The 18,485-nt window shown below is 42.7% G+C and overlaps 1 protein-coding gene across 1 annotated transcript in view; it reads left to right on the top strand.

Moving 5' to 3' along the window:
* The first annotated feature begins 5,634 nt into the window (after window positions 1-5,634).
* Window positions 5,635-18,485, top strand: part of GRIN2A (glutamate ionotropic receptor NMDA type subunit 2A) — a 160,891-nt gene continuing 148,040 nt past the window's right edge. The window contains exons 1-3 of the mRNA XM_084216221.1: window positions 5,635-6,149; window positions 6,936-7,161; window positions 8,602-9,024. Of these exons, the coding sequence (XP_084072347.1) occupies window positions 8,620-9,024 (405 nt within the window). The 5' untranslated portion in view covers window positions 5,635-6,149; window positions 6,936-7,161; window positions 8,602-8,619. The remainder of the gene's footprint in view (window positions 6,150-6,935; window positions 7,162-8,601; window positions 9,025-18,485) is intronic.

Consider the following 18,485-nt stretch of genomic DNA (forward strand, 5'->3'; position numbering starts at 1 on the left):
CCTTGCAAGTAGACAAGAGAGCATTCCTGTGTTTTTAGAAGCCTGAAAAAAATCATTGAATCCTGGCTTCTTGCATCCAATTTGACCTCCCACTCCTAAGAAGCAGAAGCCAGTTCTTTTAGGTTTCAGAGCTGCCCATCAATCAGACAAGAGTTTAGAAGGAGGTGAAACTGCGTTTCCTTTTCTTGGGAAGACATTTCAGAACTATGTATGGTAATTGGATATGGATATCAGTTCCTAGGAATGTGGTCACCTGGGTAAGCTAAGCCTGCATTTTAGGTAGGAGACAAATGTGTTTTTATATGTTATTTTATTTAAAAAGCCCCTTTGTCTTGCTCGTTGTTTCTACCAGTGAGATTAAGTCAAAGTTTGAAAATACAGTCAAATGAAATGAATTAAATCTGCTAGTAATCACAGTGATGATTATTGTCACTGCAGCCTGGAATTCTCCTTGGGCAGGGAAAAGCAAGAGGCATTCTTTCTACAGAAAGCTAAAAATGGGATTCCTTTGGAGCAAGAGCAGATAAAATGCAGGACCTAAAAGCACCATGATAATTGCACTTTAAAGAAAGCTCATACTCAAGTGGCTCAATAGCATTCCTGTATATGAACAAAAGCCATGTAGCCTGTGTGGCAGAAATAGGTGACAGAAGGCTCTGACTCATCATGTGGAACTGTAATTTAAGTTCAAGGGGGATTTTTCTATCTTGGATCTATTCCTACTGGCTCAGATGTCTCATAAGCCTTTAGCACCTAGTTTTAATAGAGCCAGTGCCTACAATTGAGAGATGGGTTGGATGCAGGGAGCAAAATACTACTCATCTTAAAAATATCTTCCAGCTAGAGCTGAGGTAACTTTGTGCTGATAAGAAGCTTCCACTGACCTTTACTAAATTTGATTTTCTAGATTTAGAGAAGTCTCAACTCCCTACAAATTTGCTTAGTGAAGCACTGAGAAGCAGATGCAGTGTAGGCATCTTGGTGCTTCCCACTCAGTACAACTTTCTTTTAGCAAACAAGTTCTGCCAATGAACAATGTGTGAGGGGTCACTGCTGGCTCTTATCAGTCATAAGTAGTAATTTCTTTATGTTAAAACAAATTTTATATAAAATAATATTCCATGAAAATTTGTTTTACAAGTAGTACTAATATTGGTAAAGACAAGTAGCTCTCCTGTCTTTAAAGATTCATGGGGTATTTTTCTAATTATTTTCAAACTTTGCAAGTCTGTCCAGCCCTTTGAATACCTAATACATGAGTATTATTTCATCAAAAGATCAAAATTACAGTAATCTCTAACTTCAACCAATTTTTGGTAGAAAATCTGAAAATATGCATCAGCCATATATACAGGGGCCTTATAGGTATATAAAATCTTGATAAAGGTAGATAAAGGTAGGCCATCTCAAATGTGGGAGCACATAGGATGTTCCAAGTGAGGCAAGAGCAAAACTGTTGCTGTCATTATACACTTCCAAAATCTGAGCATCCTTCAGGCAGACTAACACAAGGTAGTGACTGCTTGGCTGGGAGGACCATCATAGATACATGAGGCAGATTTGTATGGCTCAGGGTGACTGAAGAGGAGGCTTCAAATGGTATTTTTAAAAATTCTGGTTTGTAAAGACTTACCACTTTAGTTACTAAATTCAGTGAGGGTTAGGAGATCATATTTTGGCCCTAAATAAATAGTGGCAAGTTTTGACTGTTCTTTTACTGCTGTAGGCACTAATGAATCAGCTGTACTGGCCATGCAAGTGGTCAGATGTTTCCTTGGGTGTTCTAGGAAGATTTTATTAGAAAATATATTAATCTTTCCCAATTTCTGAGGGGGAATGAAGCTTGGGAAGAAGAGAAGCAGTCTTAAACTAGTATTTACCTGATTCAGTTCCCTGAAGCCCAGGCAGTTCAGTGTGTGATGGGATTGGTACTGACACAATCTGCACAGGACTGCATTGCTGGGACACAGATCTTCGTTAATAGAGCTGCCTTAATTAAAAGCACAGAGTTCATGATGAAATTCTGTTTTGATCCTTAGAGATAGATTTGAATATAAAAGAATTCCTCTTGGGAGCTGCATAGAAGAGTTTGGAAATACATCTGAAGATAAATTTGATATGGGAAATTGATTACAAAACAGGCAGAGACCCAATCCTGGTGAATCCTGAATAGCTCTGATAGTCAGAGTGAGGTGGAAAGGACCAATTCTGGCTGAGCAGTCCCTGGGGTGTTCCCTCTTTGCTGGGGTTGTTTCCAGAGAAGCTGAAGTGCTGTAACAGCCTCAAGCTCCACTCAGTGATGTTGCCTCCTCTTTTTTTCCATAGCAGCTAGCTCATGTCCTTTGCACAACTGAGAGTAGCTCAAGGCCATCATTTCATGCATGACTTGGTAAATTGTGCAAGAAAGAGCACTGCCAAATGAGGAGCTCTGCCAGTTTTCAATAAGAGGGCCATCTGTGACAAAATGTTTTAGCAAGTTTGAAAACAATTGAGTTCTTTCCCATTTTTACTTTGATTTCATTTAGCATGTAAGTAACTTTGCAGCATCCCAAGAGTAAATTTATGTTACTGCATCCTTGTTTGCTCTGCATTAAGTTTTTGTTGAGTCAAGTGGCTCCATTTCAGACCTGATCCTGTGTGGTACTGAAAAATGATTTTGCATCAAAGTGACTTTTGATTCCTGTTGGACACATTTGTCAGGGTAGGTGAAATTCAGATGTTTGTGAAAGATAATAAGCATATAAATAAATTATTAGTAGTTACAGTAAAAGTAACTAAATGTAAAAGTAGTTTATTGCTGAAATTAAAACAATTTTAAATTTGGGAAGAATTCCAAGCAAGCTTCTCTTCCTTAACCCAGCCTGCAATATCTCATTACCATTTTGTTTCATGAAATTTAAGAAGTTGTTGCAATGGAATTTTCACGTAGCAAGGATTATTGATGAAATCTGACATTTGCTTGAGATCTCTCAAATTGTCTTAAACTCTTGCAAAGAAGACTACCTCTATTGCTGGTAGAGGGGTGATAATGGGACCTCTAATATAGTATTTTTTAAATTAATTTTGGTGTAATTTAATGAGAAGAGTTTCAGTTTTTTAAAGAACATGCTTACACTTAGCTTACTTTACTTAACTGCATTTCCTAAAAGCAAGAGGAAAATTAGAGTTGTTTTCTGTAATCTGGAGGTTTAATTTAACTTTTAGCTGTCTAACAATCTGAGGTTAAGAATCTTTCAGCTGGTTGAGTACAGCAAATAGAGAGCAAGTTGGTGTCACTCACTGAGGAGTAAGTGACAGAGACAGAAATCTGCCTTGTGCCAGCCCATCAGACCCTGCCTTGGAAACAGTGCCTGGACCTGGCAATTTGGCTGCTCGTTTCTGTTGGCAAGTGCTCTCTGCAACAGGTCACGTTCAGAAAGAGGAAATCTTTTTGTAATTTGAAGTTATTTTAGAAGGGACAGAGTATGAAGAAAGTTCCTGACCTTTAAATATGTGTTTATGTAGGAGGCAGACCTGGTAGGGAAACTTCAGGTGGGAAATATCCTCAGGAGCCACAATTCCAAACTTAAACTCGTGTTGTAGCTGCCTTTACAAATGGTGCAGAGCTGCCCATGTGGAGCAGGCAATGATTTAGGGGTAAATCCACCTGCCTCCCAGAATAAGGGCTGTCCATGAAGATGCTCAGTGTGCAGGGCTGTTAGTGTTTGGTACAGTGCTTTTGAAGTAAGTGTTCCCTTACACAAAATTTACAGGGGTAGGCACTTCAATGCAGGTTCTGTTTTCTTGTTTCTGCTGAGTGAAATTGACGACATACCATGTTTGCAGCTCTTTAATTTAAAACTGCAAATATACCTAGAGATGGAGTGTGAATATCTATTAAAGCAGCAGTCTTAATTTTGCAGCATTTGCTCAATTCTGTAGGCAGTAATCTGCTTGAATTTGGTGAAGCTTTTGGGAAGACTGCGTATGTATTGCCAAGATTAATCCCACTGTGTTTGCACAAAATTTTAATATGCTCTATTCGAATTCTAATTTGTAAACTTGGACTGTTTTTATCGTGATATTTCACAAAATTTTATTAGAGTAATTGAGGAAAAATATTTTGAAATAACACTAAACTATTTCTAAATTTGGATTAATAAAAATTATATAGCTCTGAAGTTAGAAAATGTGGGTATTTCTTGTATTGGTCTTTCACACCATTAGACTCAGTGTATTGTACACTAAGTATATTGTATACTAAGTATTTCCCAAAAACACTAGGGGCCTTTTTATATTTTAAACATAGGCTAATGTTAGAGCTGCAATTTTTCACCATTGTGAATTTCACTTGCATTTGAGGACTTTGAATCTGTTTTTGTTGCTGTTCCAGTAAATCTCCTGAATGATAACACTGAAATAACCCTTACAGAAGGATGGAACTGCAACCTCATCTCCAGTAACCGTGACAAACATCACTATAATATTTACAGGGGGAAAATGTTCATCCAGGGTGAAATGCAGAGATGCATTAAAACATCAAACATTAAAAAAAAAAAGAAGGCAGTTGAAACTGCTTAATTGCTTTGCTTAGAAAGACTAATGTAATGTCTGAGGAAGTAATCCCTAAATAAGTTAGGAGGTGAGATCTTTCAAAGGAGAAAAAAACTCAGGCACAGACCTATCAGGGAATTTAATGATGAGACTGTCAAGAGCAGTAAAGCTGATGTGTTGTTAAATGTCTTTGGGAGAGATTTCTTGGTGTTCTGTGTCTTAATGTAGTGAATAGCAAACTTCAGAGGGTGAACATTTGGCATTATCCTATTTGAACCCAAAAGTTTCCTCTGGCACAGGAGTGGGGTGTCTGTCAAAACGTGTGACTTTGCCTTACTCTGAAGTATTCAGTGTGGGAATGAACATGGCTGTAAAGGATGGAGCATGGAGGAGGCCATCCCTCTGTGGTACTTAGCTGGCACATTCATTTGTGCTAAACCAAATAAGTTGTGGCAGCTGGAGCAGGATGGTGGAAAGGAAAATGCAGGAGAGCAGTGGAGTGAGGCAGTAGGCACAGCAGTGTGTGGTGGAGGGAGGTTGAGGTGGGCTGTGGTGTAGGCAGGGAGGCAAGAATTGTTTTAAGGCCAGGTGGGTCTAACACCAGGGCTGTGAGAGGGGAAAGGGAGATGGGGAAACAGGCTCCAGGCTTTGAAATGGGGGATGTCGAAAGGAGGATGGAGCAGCAGGGATGCGCAGATGGAACCAACTTATATAGAGCTTTTTTGTGATATTTGGCTGCAGTCTGGAGCTTTTAGGGCTGCTTTTAGTGTGTAAGCTGCTGCTCCACATTCATTCCCCTGAGTCCCACGGCAGGGATTTCTGCTTGACAGCCTCTGCATCAAGGGAAAGAAGAACACTCTGGGGTTTCCCGGGCTACCAACCTTTGGCCGGGCATGTCACTGCGGGGAGAGCGCTGGAGTTAGCCGCTCCTGCGCCCCAAACCCGGTGTTCTCGCCGTTCCCCCAGATCTGACACCCCCTCCCCCGATTGCCTGCGTCTGACTCATTCGCTGGTGCTTGTGCAAGCAGAGCTGGGCGGGGGGGTGGGGTGGGGGAGAAGCCTTCAAAGTATCCAGAGCGGCTGCTCTGGCTTTGACAGGGCGGCCGTGAGCTGCGCCCCTGCAAGGGCGGCGGTGCCGGGGGCGGCGGAGCGGAGCGCGCCGGGCGCAGCCCGCAGCGCCGCGCAGGCGGCCCCGGGTGGAGCCCGCCGCACCTCCCGGAGCCCGTGCCGCCAGTCCCCGCCGCTTCCAGGGAGCCGAGAGCAGCGCGGGGGCTCCGTGCCTGCCGTCCTGGGGAACTGCTGCGGCAATATCGCGATTTAAAAAAAGGGAAGACAGGAAAAAAAAAAAAAAGGAGAAAAAAAAAAGATGAAGATGCTTAAATGCCTCCTGATAAAAGTAAAGAGCGAATCGCAGTTGCAATGGCTCTGCTAAAACTTGACCATGCGGGATTTCAAGCGATAAAGAGCTGCCGGGCTGCTATTTACTGCGGTGGGAACAAGTTGCAGGATGAAATCCAGGCGTTAAGAGACCTATTTTCCACTTCATTGTTTGCAAAGGAATCTACTGAAATGACTTTGAGGATCTTTAAACTGGAACTATGTGGAGGGAGAATGCAGTAAGTACTGCCCGGTGGGGAGCCCGGATCGCGCCCAGCTCCGGGGCAGGGGCACAGCGCAGGGCTCCCGGCTCTCGGTGCCGGCTCCTGCCGGCCGGGGCTGCGCTCCGAGTTCCCCGGCAGCGCCGAGGGCCGGTTAGGGAATGCCGGCTGCTTTGCCCGCCGCGCCAGCGTCCTACATAGAGCTGGGGTTGCTTGAAGAAGTGCCTTAATGCATATTTACTGGGAATTGTGAATGAAAAAAACCGGAGCATTCGAGCTTTCCGTGGCGGGCTCTGCTATAGTGTCTCCCTGGGTTTGTTTTTGGTAAATTGGGAATGAAGCGGTTGCGTTTCAGGAGCGAAAAGAGCTTTATCCCACACCGCTTTAGCTGTGCTCCAGGTTATGCTTGTTTTGAACCTGCCAAGAAAACTCCTGCCCTTGCTCATATTAATTAGATTGCTCCTAGCTGCGCTTTCCAGGTTGGATGTCTCTTCCCTTAGCGCTCAAACCCCTCCATCTCACTTGGAAGCAAACGGGCAGTTGGGAGCTCAGGATTTTCCTGACCTGGATAAGATGAGGGACGTATCCCGGACGGCTGAGGGCTCACGGAGCTGCTTTTAGCAAAGAGCTGAAATCTAAGTGAAGGGGGGCAACTTTTGAGCAGAGTCACTTTATTTCCGCTCACATACCACATGCGATCGAAGTGTATTTCTTTTTCTCCTGTCAAATCTGCAACCTGACTAACGGCTTCTCCTCGTCTCCTCTTGTCCCCCCGCTGTCCCGTCCCGTCCCCCCCGTGTCCAGCCCCCCCTTGCCTGTCTCCCTGTCCACGTAGCTGCCCTCCCGGGATGCGATGTCGCTCGCAGGCTGCGGCGGGGATCACGCGTGCGGCCAGCGGCGCGGAGGCCACGCCTGAGCCCGGGCAGCGAGGGGCGCGACATGCCCGCGGTCGCGACATGTCCTGCAGCGACACCGACAGCAGCACCGGCACCTCCGGCAGCCGCCGCCGCTCCGTCTCCTGAGGCGCTGGGTACGTGCGGCCCGCGCCCGCACGGGGGCGCCCTCGCGCCGCGGCCGGCCCGCCGGGGCGCGCTCCCGGCAGCAGCGAGCCGTGCCCGCGACGGGCTCCGAGCGGGGGTCGGGGGGCCCCGCGGGTCGGGGGGCCCCGAGCCTTCCTCGGGCTCGGGGGGAAGCCGGGGCAGTTCGGTCTGCTGTTCTACCGCGCTCCGTGAGCCGGCGGCCGGCGGGAGCCGGGCGCGCAGGGAATCGGGCAGCGCTGATGTGCAGTTAAATGCTCTGTCGAGTGCTCGTCCCCCTGTGTGCCCCGAAAGGAGGTGGCGATGTTGCGAGCCCGTGTCTGGCTGTGTGTGTCAGCAGCAGACACACAGCGGGCTGTGACTGAGGATGGAGATAGGGCTGGCAGGATGAGAGGGGAGATGTGAAAAATGCCACCCCTGATTGGACAGCCCCGCTTGTGTGCTCTCCGTGACGCTCTGCAACAAGCTTGGCTTTATGTGGCACAGGGACTCCCTTTCTGCAGGGAGCCAGTTATGGGGGTGGAAATCCCTCGGGGCACAGAAACAGGGGGAGATCTTGCAGAGTCAGACCTGCTCTCCTTCTCCCTCCTTCAGATGGTTCAGATCCCTTCTGTGGCTCATCTCTCTCCCCATCCTACTCCGTCTATATTCAGCCCCCTACAGAGATTCAGTGAAGACATGAGGTAACCGATGCAGTGATGCTCATTTATGAAACACCCTCCCCTTCAACACTAGGGACAACTTTGTGTCCGACATCAGCAGTTCTGGGATGCTCAAGTTCTGAATGCTGCATGAGAGGAGAGAAAAGAATTAAGATAGAATATTGTGCTTTTGAATCTGTTCCAGAAATGCAGTAGGATTCCTTAAGCAGCGGCTGCCTAGGAGGGATCTTCAGAAATAAAACAGCATGGGTTTGGGATGCTGTGAGATGTATGGAGCGTGTGGACTGGGGTTTCCAGCAGACCTCTGGCTCACTTCTCTCATTTTGGGCTAAAATACCTCTCTCTGATAGACCGTGACTAAAGTTTAAATAGATGTCCAGGATGAAGGAAAATATTCTGGATGGAAAAAGATTTCTTTTACCTATTTTAGCACAGCGAAGTTAAAGAGAAGGATGATAATGTCTTTTTTTTAAAATGATGTCAGTCATTTTAATTTTGTTGGCTATCCAGGAAGAATGTTAATAGGTCTTTTCTCTGAACTTCTGCTACAGTTTTTGCCTTGCTCGTGGAAGGCCAGCTGTAATACTGTCATCATGCCAAGTTTATGATAAGATATAAGAGGCTTGACTTGGAACTAAGGTGAAGGATGAATTATAAAAAGCTGCTAAAGTTTGCATTATGCCCAGAAGCTTTCTGCTTAAAACCTTTGAAGATATGCAGTATATATATTTTTCTCTATTTTCTTCTTATACATTGTGATCGCTTTTACAGGGGATAAAGCTGGCAAAGATGAGGAAAATTGGCTGTGCTCTCCTGGTACTCCAAGCTCTTCTGGCACCTTTGGATCTTGTTCGTGGAGCAGAGAAAAATTATCCCATCCTGAACATTGCAGTGATTCTGGGAAGGACCAAGTACATAACAGAGAGAGATATCAGAGCTCTCTGGACCAGGGAAATGTCAGCAGACCTGACTGTTGATATCAATGTCGTGACTCTTCTTGTGAACCAGACTGACCCTAAGAGCATCATAACACATGTTTGTGACTTGATGTCAGGCACCAAGATCCATGGAGTGGTTTTTGGAGATGATACTGATCAGGAGGCAGTAGCTCAGATTTTGGATTTTATTTCATCTCAGACTTCTATTCCAATTCTTGGAATTCATGGTGGGGCCTCCATGATAATGGCAGATAAGGTAGGAAAATTTATTAAGAGCTTTTGCTATTCTAATGTACTTCATTTTATTGGTCTCTTTCATGAATAATTGCTACAAGCAGTTAAAAAAAGATGCTCTTAATTGTCTCCCTGTACTTAAAAAAAGAAAAAAAATATGCATAATTGTGTCTTTGTTGATGGCTCATCAAATATTCAGAAATATTTTGGGGTTCATGCCTGAAACTCAACTTTCTAACACTATCAAAGCAGCCCTAATGAGATGTTACTCTCCAGCACATGGAATGGTGGTCAGTTAAAAAACTTTAATAACTAATATTATCAATACATGTAAAACCAGCCTTCTAATAGTAGGTTCATCAAATGATTTTGAGGATAAGATGTAAAACTATAAGCAGATGTTCTGTGGTGCTTATGAGAAATAGCAAGCAATAGCCCTGAGTGTATCTGGGTGCAACAGTAATAATAGGACAATCATAAGCCAGACTTTAGTGATCCACTACAGCATCTGAATTAAGTAGTCATGCACACTTGAACCACTGCATTCCAAGAATTTATTGAATGAGATTTTTGCTAACTGGATAGTTCTGCTTTGCTACTGTAGTTCATGAAAATCCAGTAAGGGACTGTCTGAAATCTGGAGATAATGATAAATGGTCTTGTTGGAAAACATATTTTTATGTAATCTGTTGTGAGACTGGAAGAGCAAAAGTGACTCATGTCTCAAGTTCCTTATGGCTGTAAGGATTTTTAAGAGCTCCTTGCTGGCACTGCAGCATTGATTTTGAGAGGTGATCCCTCCTGAAACAGGCACTCAGTGCAGCGCTCAGCTCTGCTGGGGACTCTGCCTCGCCTGGAACTCAGAGCAGCTCCCAGTGTGGTGTAGGAGAGGAGAGCTCAGAGAGAGTGCAAATGTGGGAAGTCAGCACTTGAGCATCTTTAATGTGAATTGTAACTTATTTCCTGGTATTTCTGTGCTTTAGGGTTCCTTATTCATTAATTATTATTTTTTCTTACGAGTGGCTTTTGAATAGTAAAGGGCTCTCTGAACACATCTGTAAAGGAAGTGGTCCATATATATTATTTTGTGAAGTAAGGGGGGAAAAGAAGCAGGGTTAATTATGATTGAGGAATCAGCTTTGAACTTTGGAAACTTTTTACCTCTGGAATAGACTTTTTTCCATTGGGATAAGAGGTCTGTTTCCCTTATTCTCTTATTTTGAATAATGTTCCTATAGAACTTGTCATACAAGAGGAGGACAATACGTGCTGAATTATAGCAGAAATCCTATAACAATGGCATTAACATCTTGATTTATCCAGAAAGATCATTACAGTCAATGCTGCTATCTTAAATGCAATCGCAGTGACCAAATTATAGAGGCGGTTGTTTCATGTGCTTTTAAATTACAGTGCAGATTTACTTGTCTTTTAAAGCTGGGTTTATATGTATTTAGTGCTTCTCTTTGATACATATTTCACTTAACTGTGTCTGCCAGTGTAAGAACACTTGATCTCAGCCAGGGCTAAGTGATGAAACACTGGAAGAAATTCTTACAGAATCATCTTCACTCTTGGTAGCAGATGCAGGATGTTACTGATAGAGATCTATTTTTACTTTTATGTAAGAGCCTCTAGAAAATGAAACAGTGGGGTTTTTTTTCATCTCAGCAAATTACTACCATTTTCACTGTATGCTAATATTATCATTATTGTATCACTGTCTTTTATTTTAGGGGTTATCAAAGTTTTATTAGCAAACTTTCCTGCTGAAGTTCAGCTTCTAAGATTACCATTTGGGAAATCAAAATTGTCTTTTGTGTGTTAAAACAATCTAACAGAGCAGTCTTCAGTAGCTTGAATTGGCTGAAGGAATTGTTTGTTCATGTAACTAATATTGCCTTAATTTTCAACCTGACCTTTGCAATGTGCAGTGTCTTGCAATGGGGTTTGGAACATTTTGGTAATGAGACTTGCAGGTGTCACTCAATTAACCATTCATTTAGGAATGAATTCCTTGGAGATGAAGTTGAAATTCACAGTGCTGTCATAAAGGCGGGTAGATGAAATCTGAGGGAGAGGGATTGGAAATATGAAATCTTCCAAGTCACTGTCAGGATTTTATCTGGCACACATAAGTGTTGACTGACTTGTGAAGATTATTTTAAGTCTCCTGCTTTGTCTCATGCATTGAGATGCCTGGCTGTGCAAAAGGTGCCTGGTCCCTCTCCTGCTTGTGGTTGTAGTGCTCTTGCACTCTAATAAGGCCATTTCATTTATGTCCTTATCCTGTGAGTTCTGTGCCAGGTGGTTGTTATGTGATGCTGAACTCAACTAAACTGAGGGCACAGGAATGGGAGCTCATTTATAATGCTCTGTACTGCTGAAGATTTCACTGAATGACTCAGAGGAGATAAGCTACCATATTCTCTGTGGCTAATAAATATTATGTCAATGGGAATCTTGACTGACGACCCATATCTGTAAAAAAAAAAAAAAAGTTGTTTTATATTTCTAAGAATGAGGTATGGCCACTTTTGGAGTTTGCAGTGATAAATGCAGGACATACAGCTTTTGAAGCACTGTGTCCCTATCTGAACACCTGGGGTGAGCGGTGTGTTGTCTAGACTGCCTCTTTGCCAGTCCAGCTCTGCTTCAGTTTGCTCAGAGCTTGCCTGCACCATCTGAGGAGAGATTTTGCATGATTCAGACATGGAAAATAGACAGGCATGTGAAGCCAACCAAACCGGAATGTTTTCTGAACTTGTTGATCTCTTTTCACCTGACATCAGCTGTCCAAACCCTACCAATGAACCAGTGGGACACCAGGGGGTTTATGGTACTTACCTGACCCTGCCTGTGCTGCAGAGATACCCTTTGGGCAGTGCCACATGCTCTGCTCCAGCTGATTTTATCCCCTGCTCTTGGCAGGAGCTCTCCTGCCAATGAACTGCTCCTTGGCTTTGGTCCCCAGTTCTGCCACGCACTTCAAACATATTCAGATGTGGGATAGTCTACTGAAACAAGATGAGAATTGTCTGGGGCATCTGTGCCAGCTTGCTGTGCATCAGCATCCCTTGGAGGATGCTGAAAACTGGCTGGCTGTTTATTCATCTTGTATCTCTTGACATTTGAGACATCTCAAAACAACATTGCTTAGGAACTGTTTTCTGACTTGAGCATTTGGTTTCAAACATAGGTACCTTTGTTTCACCACATGCCATGATTATAATGGTAGTATTTGTGATACTTTTTTTTTTTTAAACAGAATATCATGGTTAGTTCTGTGTCAATGCTAAAAGACTTCTTCACATGTGGGAAAATTATCCCTACGTATTGTAAATATGTCCAGGAATATTTAGTGTCTTTGAACCTTACTGCTATTGCCTATTGCAAACCTAAATGTTTCCAGAAGTCTTTCAGAAAAGTCATAATTTGAGGTATTTTATTCTTGTGGAAGCACTCACAGTTATAACATAGTCAGGAAGTGTTAAGGGTAAGGGTAATTTTCCAGAAGGGCTATCAAAAAGTGATACTTCTTGAAACAGATCTGGAAATGTTATACAAAATAACTAACTGCTTTTCCAAAAGGTAAGTGCTAGACATTATTGCATAATGATTCTGTGAGAGCCCTGGAGGTTAGACAGGGTTGCTGGAGGTTGTCTAACCCAGCCCTTGCTCTCTGACAGAGCTAATACCGAAATCAAACCATCCAGTCAAGATTTGAATCTCTCCCTGGAAGTAGATACCACAGCCTTTCTGGGCAGTCTGTTTCAGTAATTAACCTCTCTCCATGCAAATATTTTCCTTTTATCTCATTAGAGTTTCCCTTGATAGCGCAGGCTTTTGTTCTTTTGCTGTAAATCCGAGTCCAGCTCTGTCTCTGCCATTGCAGGCTGCAGTAACAGCGCTCCTTACCTGTCGCTTTCCTGGGGAAAAGATTCCTTCAGCCCTTGCACTTCCAGTCCTTTGGACTTCCTTGGATACCTTGGTGTCTTGTATGGGGAGACCCCAAATAGGACAGGGGACTGCAGATATGGCCTGGTGGGTGCTGCCAGGGGAGCAGTCCCTCCCTGGAGCAGCTGCTGCGCTGCTGCTGCCGAAGCCAGGTTGGGCTGTGCCACCGAAAGGGAGCACTGCTGACTCATGTTCAGCCCTTCCCCTGGCCCCCGTGCCCTGGAGCACTGCCGGACAGTTCATCAACAAGGCATCTCATTGCTAATAAACACCGAGCGAAATTGTACTTTGAAATCTTTCGTTCCTTTCGTGGTGATTTTTTAGGTACTTTAGTGAAATAGTTGCAGATGTTTGCATTACTTGTCATTTTCACCTCATTATAGGTATAGCTGGAATTGCTTTGTTTTAGCTCATTTGAGAGGCACAAAACCGTGCTGCACTTGTGCAAGCCAGAGCTTTAAACAACTGTGATCAGAGCCCTCCCAGACTCCTGGCTCTGGAGCATTTATGCTTCCTTATCTGTATGTGACTTAGATGTTAAAGTTCCTCCACGCATCCTCCAGCTTTGCCAAATGTCTCCATGGTGCAGGGATTCTCTAAAGGACCAAGAAGGTTCAAAAGCCACACTTAACTTTTGTACTATGTGTAAGTGTGCTACAACTCCTAATGCTTTCAACATTGTTTGATGGATGGCAGTTGTAATTTTTTTAAAATCTTTTCTGCAGAATCTTTTCTGCAGAATCTTTTCTGCAGGTCATACTACATGGAATATGCTCATTAATTCATGTGTCTGCCATCTGCATACGTAGATTTCTGTCCAGCCTGTTTAGTTGGCTTGTAAAAGCAGTTCTGTATTTCATTATAGAAAATTGTAAATGTAAGATTTTCTATAATAGCAACTTTTCATTCCCCCCCTTACTGATGGCTGATGTGTATGGCACTATGTGTCTGAGCATGATATTCATGTTGACTTTGTTACTGTTTGGAAGATTAAACCACAGGTTAATAAATACTTTAGTGCAAAAATAGCAGTATTCATATAACTGCTGTTTCAGGTCTAGACATAGTAGCTTGCACTACTACATAGTCTGTTGCACACAATCTTTCCAGCTTCTGACTCATTTAAAGAAGCAATTGAATTTGATTTTCTTGCTTTCTAGCTGTATGAAGGTCCCTATGGGAAGAATAACCTTCAGATATTCTAATTTTTATTTTGAGCTGCAATAGAAATGTAGCGCTGACCTCTGTGCAAATCTGTGTTTACTTGTTCATATCCATAAAGCCAATCTATATGTACTTTTAAGAAAGTTTTGCACATCCATAAGATTTTTAGACCTAGGATAAAATCTGTGGCAGTACCTTTTGCACATCCTGCAATTACACATTCTGTAATCAGTCGTGCTAAATGTTCACAAACGTGCCTGAGATTGGTCCTGCTGAGGAGAATGAAGTGAGTGGATACAATATTCCGTGTTTTAGCTCCTCAGGAGGCAGTGCTATGCCAGGGTGAGGTGGTTGGGATGGAGCCTGCTGGTTTAGACATTGCTATTCCTGTGCTGGCATGGCTGGGAGAGCTTGCTGCTTTCAACTGGGCCTTGGAACTCAGAGGAGCTTTATATTAATGATGTGAGCTTTGCTTTCTTGCTCTCTTTCTCCCACTCCTTTTTCTAAAGGGTTTTCCTGGCAATATATTTTCCTAGAGGTGATTATATTATTCCTCATTCTCTTGTCCATATGAGTTTATCTCTCTCAATTCAGTGAAGGAAAACATGGATGAATTTCTGCAATACTGCAAGAGTAGACTTGAACTATCACTCTTATGGGGCTCAGGGGAGGGATATTTAGTTTAATTTTCCAAAGTAGGAGGAAGATAGTTTTGAAGAGATTAGGAATTTTGGTAACTAATGAGCAGGTTGTAGGAAATAGAAGACTTCTGGAATGTGCTTGATTTTTCATGCAGTGTAGGTGTGGGTAAATTCCTGATGTTTTAGTTTGCTTAAATTTACAGCTGCAGCTGAGCTGAGGGTGCAGGGTTGGTTTCCACACCCCACTCATTTAGGAGAGAGGAGTGTTTGGCTTCACTTTAGTCCTTTGCAGTAAGCGAAATATTTTCATCTCAAAGCTACTGTTTTCTTTCTCTTCAGACTGTTCTTACAGTTTTACCTTGAAAATAAAACTAAGTATCTTTGTTTTGAGCAACAGCATCTTTAAACTGCTAGTAAGTCCCTGTTGTAGCTCACCCATGCAATCTCTCCAAACTATTGCCTGCCTGTGGCTAATTACAACACAGCAGACTCCTGGGCTGTGAAAGTAGGACACAGGACCTTCAGCATGATTTTCAGCTTCTAGAAACTCCTGGTGGCCTCTTTGGATTTTTTTTTCCCAAGAACATTCTCAAATACAAAATTAAAAATTATTCCTTCAAAGCTATAAAATAATTATAGGCCATTACAAAATGTATAGCAAGTTTCTGGCAATTAGAATTATCCAGAGAATGTACCTGAAAGTCTAAAATTATGCAGTGTACAGAACAAAAGGGCTTTGATTTAATGTCAAACACATTTTTTTGTGTTTCATCTATTAATTATTTTTGAGGATGCTTAGATTACTTGAATAGACAGTTCATTAGTGTGTTTTGTCACTTATTTGAACTAACAATTTAATTTGAAGAATTTCTCTACAATTTTTTTTTATTTTGCTTGGAAGACTCTGGTATAGATCTGCCTACATGGTGATGGTAAAAAGGGCTTTGTATAGATGCACAGAAAGAATTTGCGGAGTGTAGCTTTTATTTTTTACAAATCTGTGGTCATCTGGTTTGTGTGTACTCTTTCCCTTGCCCTCTTCCCTCCTCCTTCCTCCTTTGCCTCTACTCTTCCCTGGAGCTATGAAGTTGTGTGGATTTTACTGAGAGAGCCCAGCCTGGATTGTCTCCACACCATCTGTCACCATATTGTTTGTTTAAATCCTTGAGATATTTTCTTCTGTACTTCACTGAAATAAATACATAAAGCTGCAGCAGCATCATTGGCTATTTATATTAGATTTAGACTTAATGTCCTTAGGAGAAAACCCCTGTGCTTGCAGTTGAGGTGCATGAGCTGGAGGCACAGTTTGTAAAGCTGCGCGTGGTTCAGTTCCCTGCGCGCAGAGCTCCAGTTCTGCAGCGTTCAGTGCGTCAGCCCAGGCTCCTCTGGCTCCTCAAGGGGACACCCAGCTGGGCTCTCGTGGCCCTGCAGGGGTTATGCTGCTCAGGGGTTATGCTCTGGCTCCCCACTCTTTCAAGGAAAATGTTTTGTGCCCTTTGGGAAATGCAGGATGTATCTTCCTCTGTCCTGAGCCTTGATAGTCTGGGTCAGGGAAAAGGGGAAACTCACAGGCTCTGTGAAACCAGAACTGGAAATAAGAGGGGTTAGTTAGAAGGAGGAACGTTTTGGAGAGAAATTGAAGTGTGCAGAAGAAATGTAATATAAAAGCTGAACAACCAAGAGCAAAATGAATTTTGCTGATATGCAAATGTGATATTCCAAGTTGCTTATGGGGTTGGTTGATGTTCAGCTGCTGTAAGTTTATGATATGCAGTTAACATTGTCTCCTTTCCCTACAGCAGTTTTTTCTGTACATTCCATACAAATGAAGCTTAAGGGATCAAAATGCCTCAGTATCTGGGGGGAGGAGGAGGTTCCAGGTGTACAAGTTGTCTCTTATTTGGGGAACAGCAAAATTCCTCTGGAGAAAGGTCTGTGCTTTCTGGGCTGAGGGGTTAATGGGGTCCCTTGATCAACCTTTGTGAATGATTTAAACCTCTTGAAAAAGGAACCATTTCTAGTCCAAATTTGTGACTAAGATTTTATTTGCATACTGATTCTTTCAGCTCCACTTGCAGATTAAAGAAATAATTCATGAATGTACATATGTAGATAGCTTGTATAATCCATTTCTCTTCTGTTCTCCTCTTCAGCAGCTACAGAGACAGAACTAAATTTAGGAGATCCAGCAACACATCTGAGGTCAGACTGGCTATAAACTTCCAGAGCATGGCAGTAACTCCATTTGGTTGTACATTGGTCAGTCTTGCTTAGCATGATTAACAAGTTTTTGGATGGGCAAATTCAAAGCACAGGTACATCTAGTTGTAACACACTGAGAAACACATTAAAGGGTTCTGGATGAGTTTTGACTAAAACATTGTAATATTCTGCATACAGCTCCAAATCAATCTCCATTTCTTTTGTACAACATCTTTTGTTGCATATTTGGGTGTGACCAGACCTGAGAAATCGAGGTCTGTGTTTTTTGGTGTACATGCAGGCTCTTCTCCCTGCTTTCTCCTGGATTCCCTTGCTGAGGGTGGAGAAGGAAGGGTGGGAGAAAAACAGGTGGTAATCTTCATGGTTTTAATATTATTTTTCAATTATTTACCTACTCTTTGGGTGGAGCCTACAGGTGGTGGTGCTTTGGTGTGCTGCATTGGCCAACAGAAGTGTGATTTCCCAGCAGGATCACAGCCAGCCATTCTGGGGTAGCTTGGATTTTTTCAGATCAAGACCTCTCAACTTTGTGCATCCCTTGATTAGGGCTTTGAGTAAGCTTTCTTGGAGAGGTGCTTCATTACCACATGACTCCTCAGTCAGGGTTTTGGGCTTCCTGTCTCCATCATAGGTTTGGGAAAGTAATTTCCTTCTAGGCTTTTAATGAAGATAGGCTGAACCATTTCCTTGTCACAAGTTCCTTGCTGCAGCATGACTGAGAGCTCCAGTGCTGGTCTTGCTCCATGGCCTCTGCTCAGTGTTTGTGGCTATTTATAACCTGCCTTTTGTGCACATTGCAGCAAGATATTTCTACAAACATGTTTCATTCAAAGGATTGCTGAGTGGAAAGCTGCTTATATTCTCCTTTTTTTTTTTTTTTTTTTTTCCTTTTCTTGACAGTGATGGTTTGTTTTTAGTGTCCTAACTTTTGGTTCAAGATTTCTGTAACTTTATTGATGGCAAGTTTTGTCTATTTGTGCTGAGCAGTTTGCCTTTCCATGTGACTAAATTAGCAATAGGACTGCTTTGTTTTCACTGCATTGATTTTGTGTCTAGTGGAAACACACTGTGTATGCAGAACTACTATGAAAGTAGAAAGAGCAGGGATTTTATAGCCACCTTTCAGCTCAACAAAATTTGCAACACAATTATGTATGACAGAAAATAGAATTAAGGTAATCTCTTCTAAGTAACAAGTTGCTTTTAGGAGTTACAGAAACATATAATTACCAGACAAATTGCATGTTATTTTTTGTGTGTGAGGCTAATTAAGAGTTCTGAGTAAATTGTGTTGATACAGGCATCAGAGCTTATGAAGTACCTAATTGGGACGAGATAAGGCTTGTGAATTCATCATAAGAAAACAAATGCCAGGATTATGAATTATGTGTCTGCATTCTAGTCAAGTACCATTTAGGATGGTCTGGTTTATTTTCAGGAGTCACACTATTTTTGTAGCAAACGAGCTAACCCTGTTCTTTATTTTGTTTTGATC

The sequence above is a fragment of the Fringilla coelebs genome (assembly GCF_963513975.1).
Source record: "Fringilla coelebs genome assembly, chromosome: 16".
Taxonomy (NCBI): domain Eukaryota; kingdom Metazoa; phylum Chordata; class Aves; order Passeriformes; family Fringillidae; genus Fringilla; species Fringilla coelebs.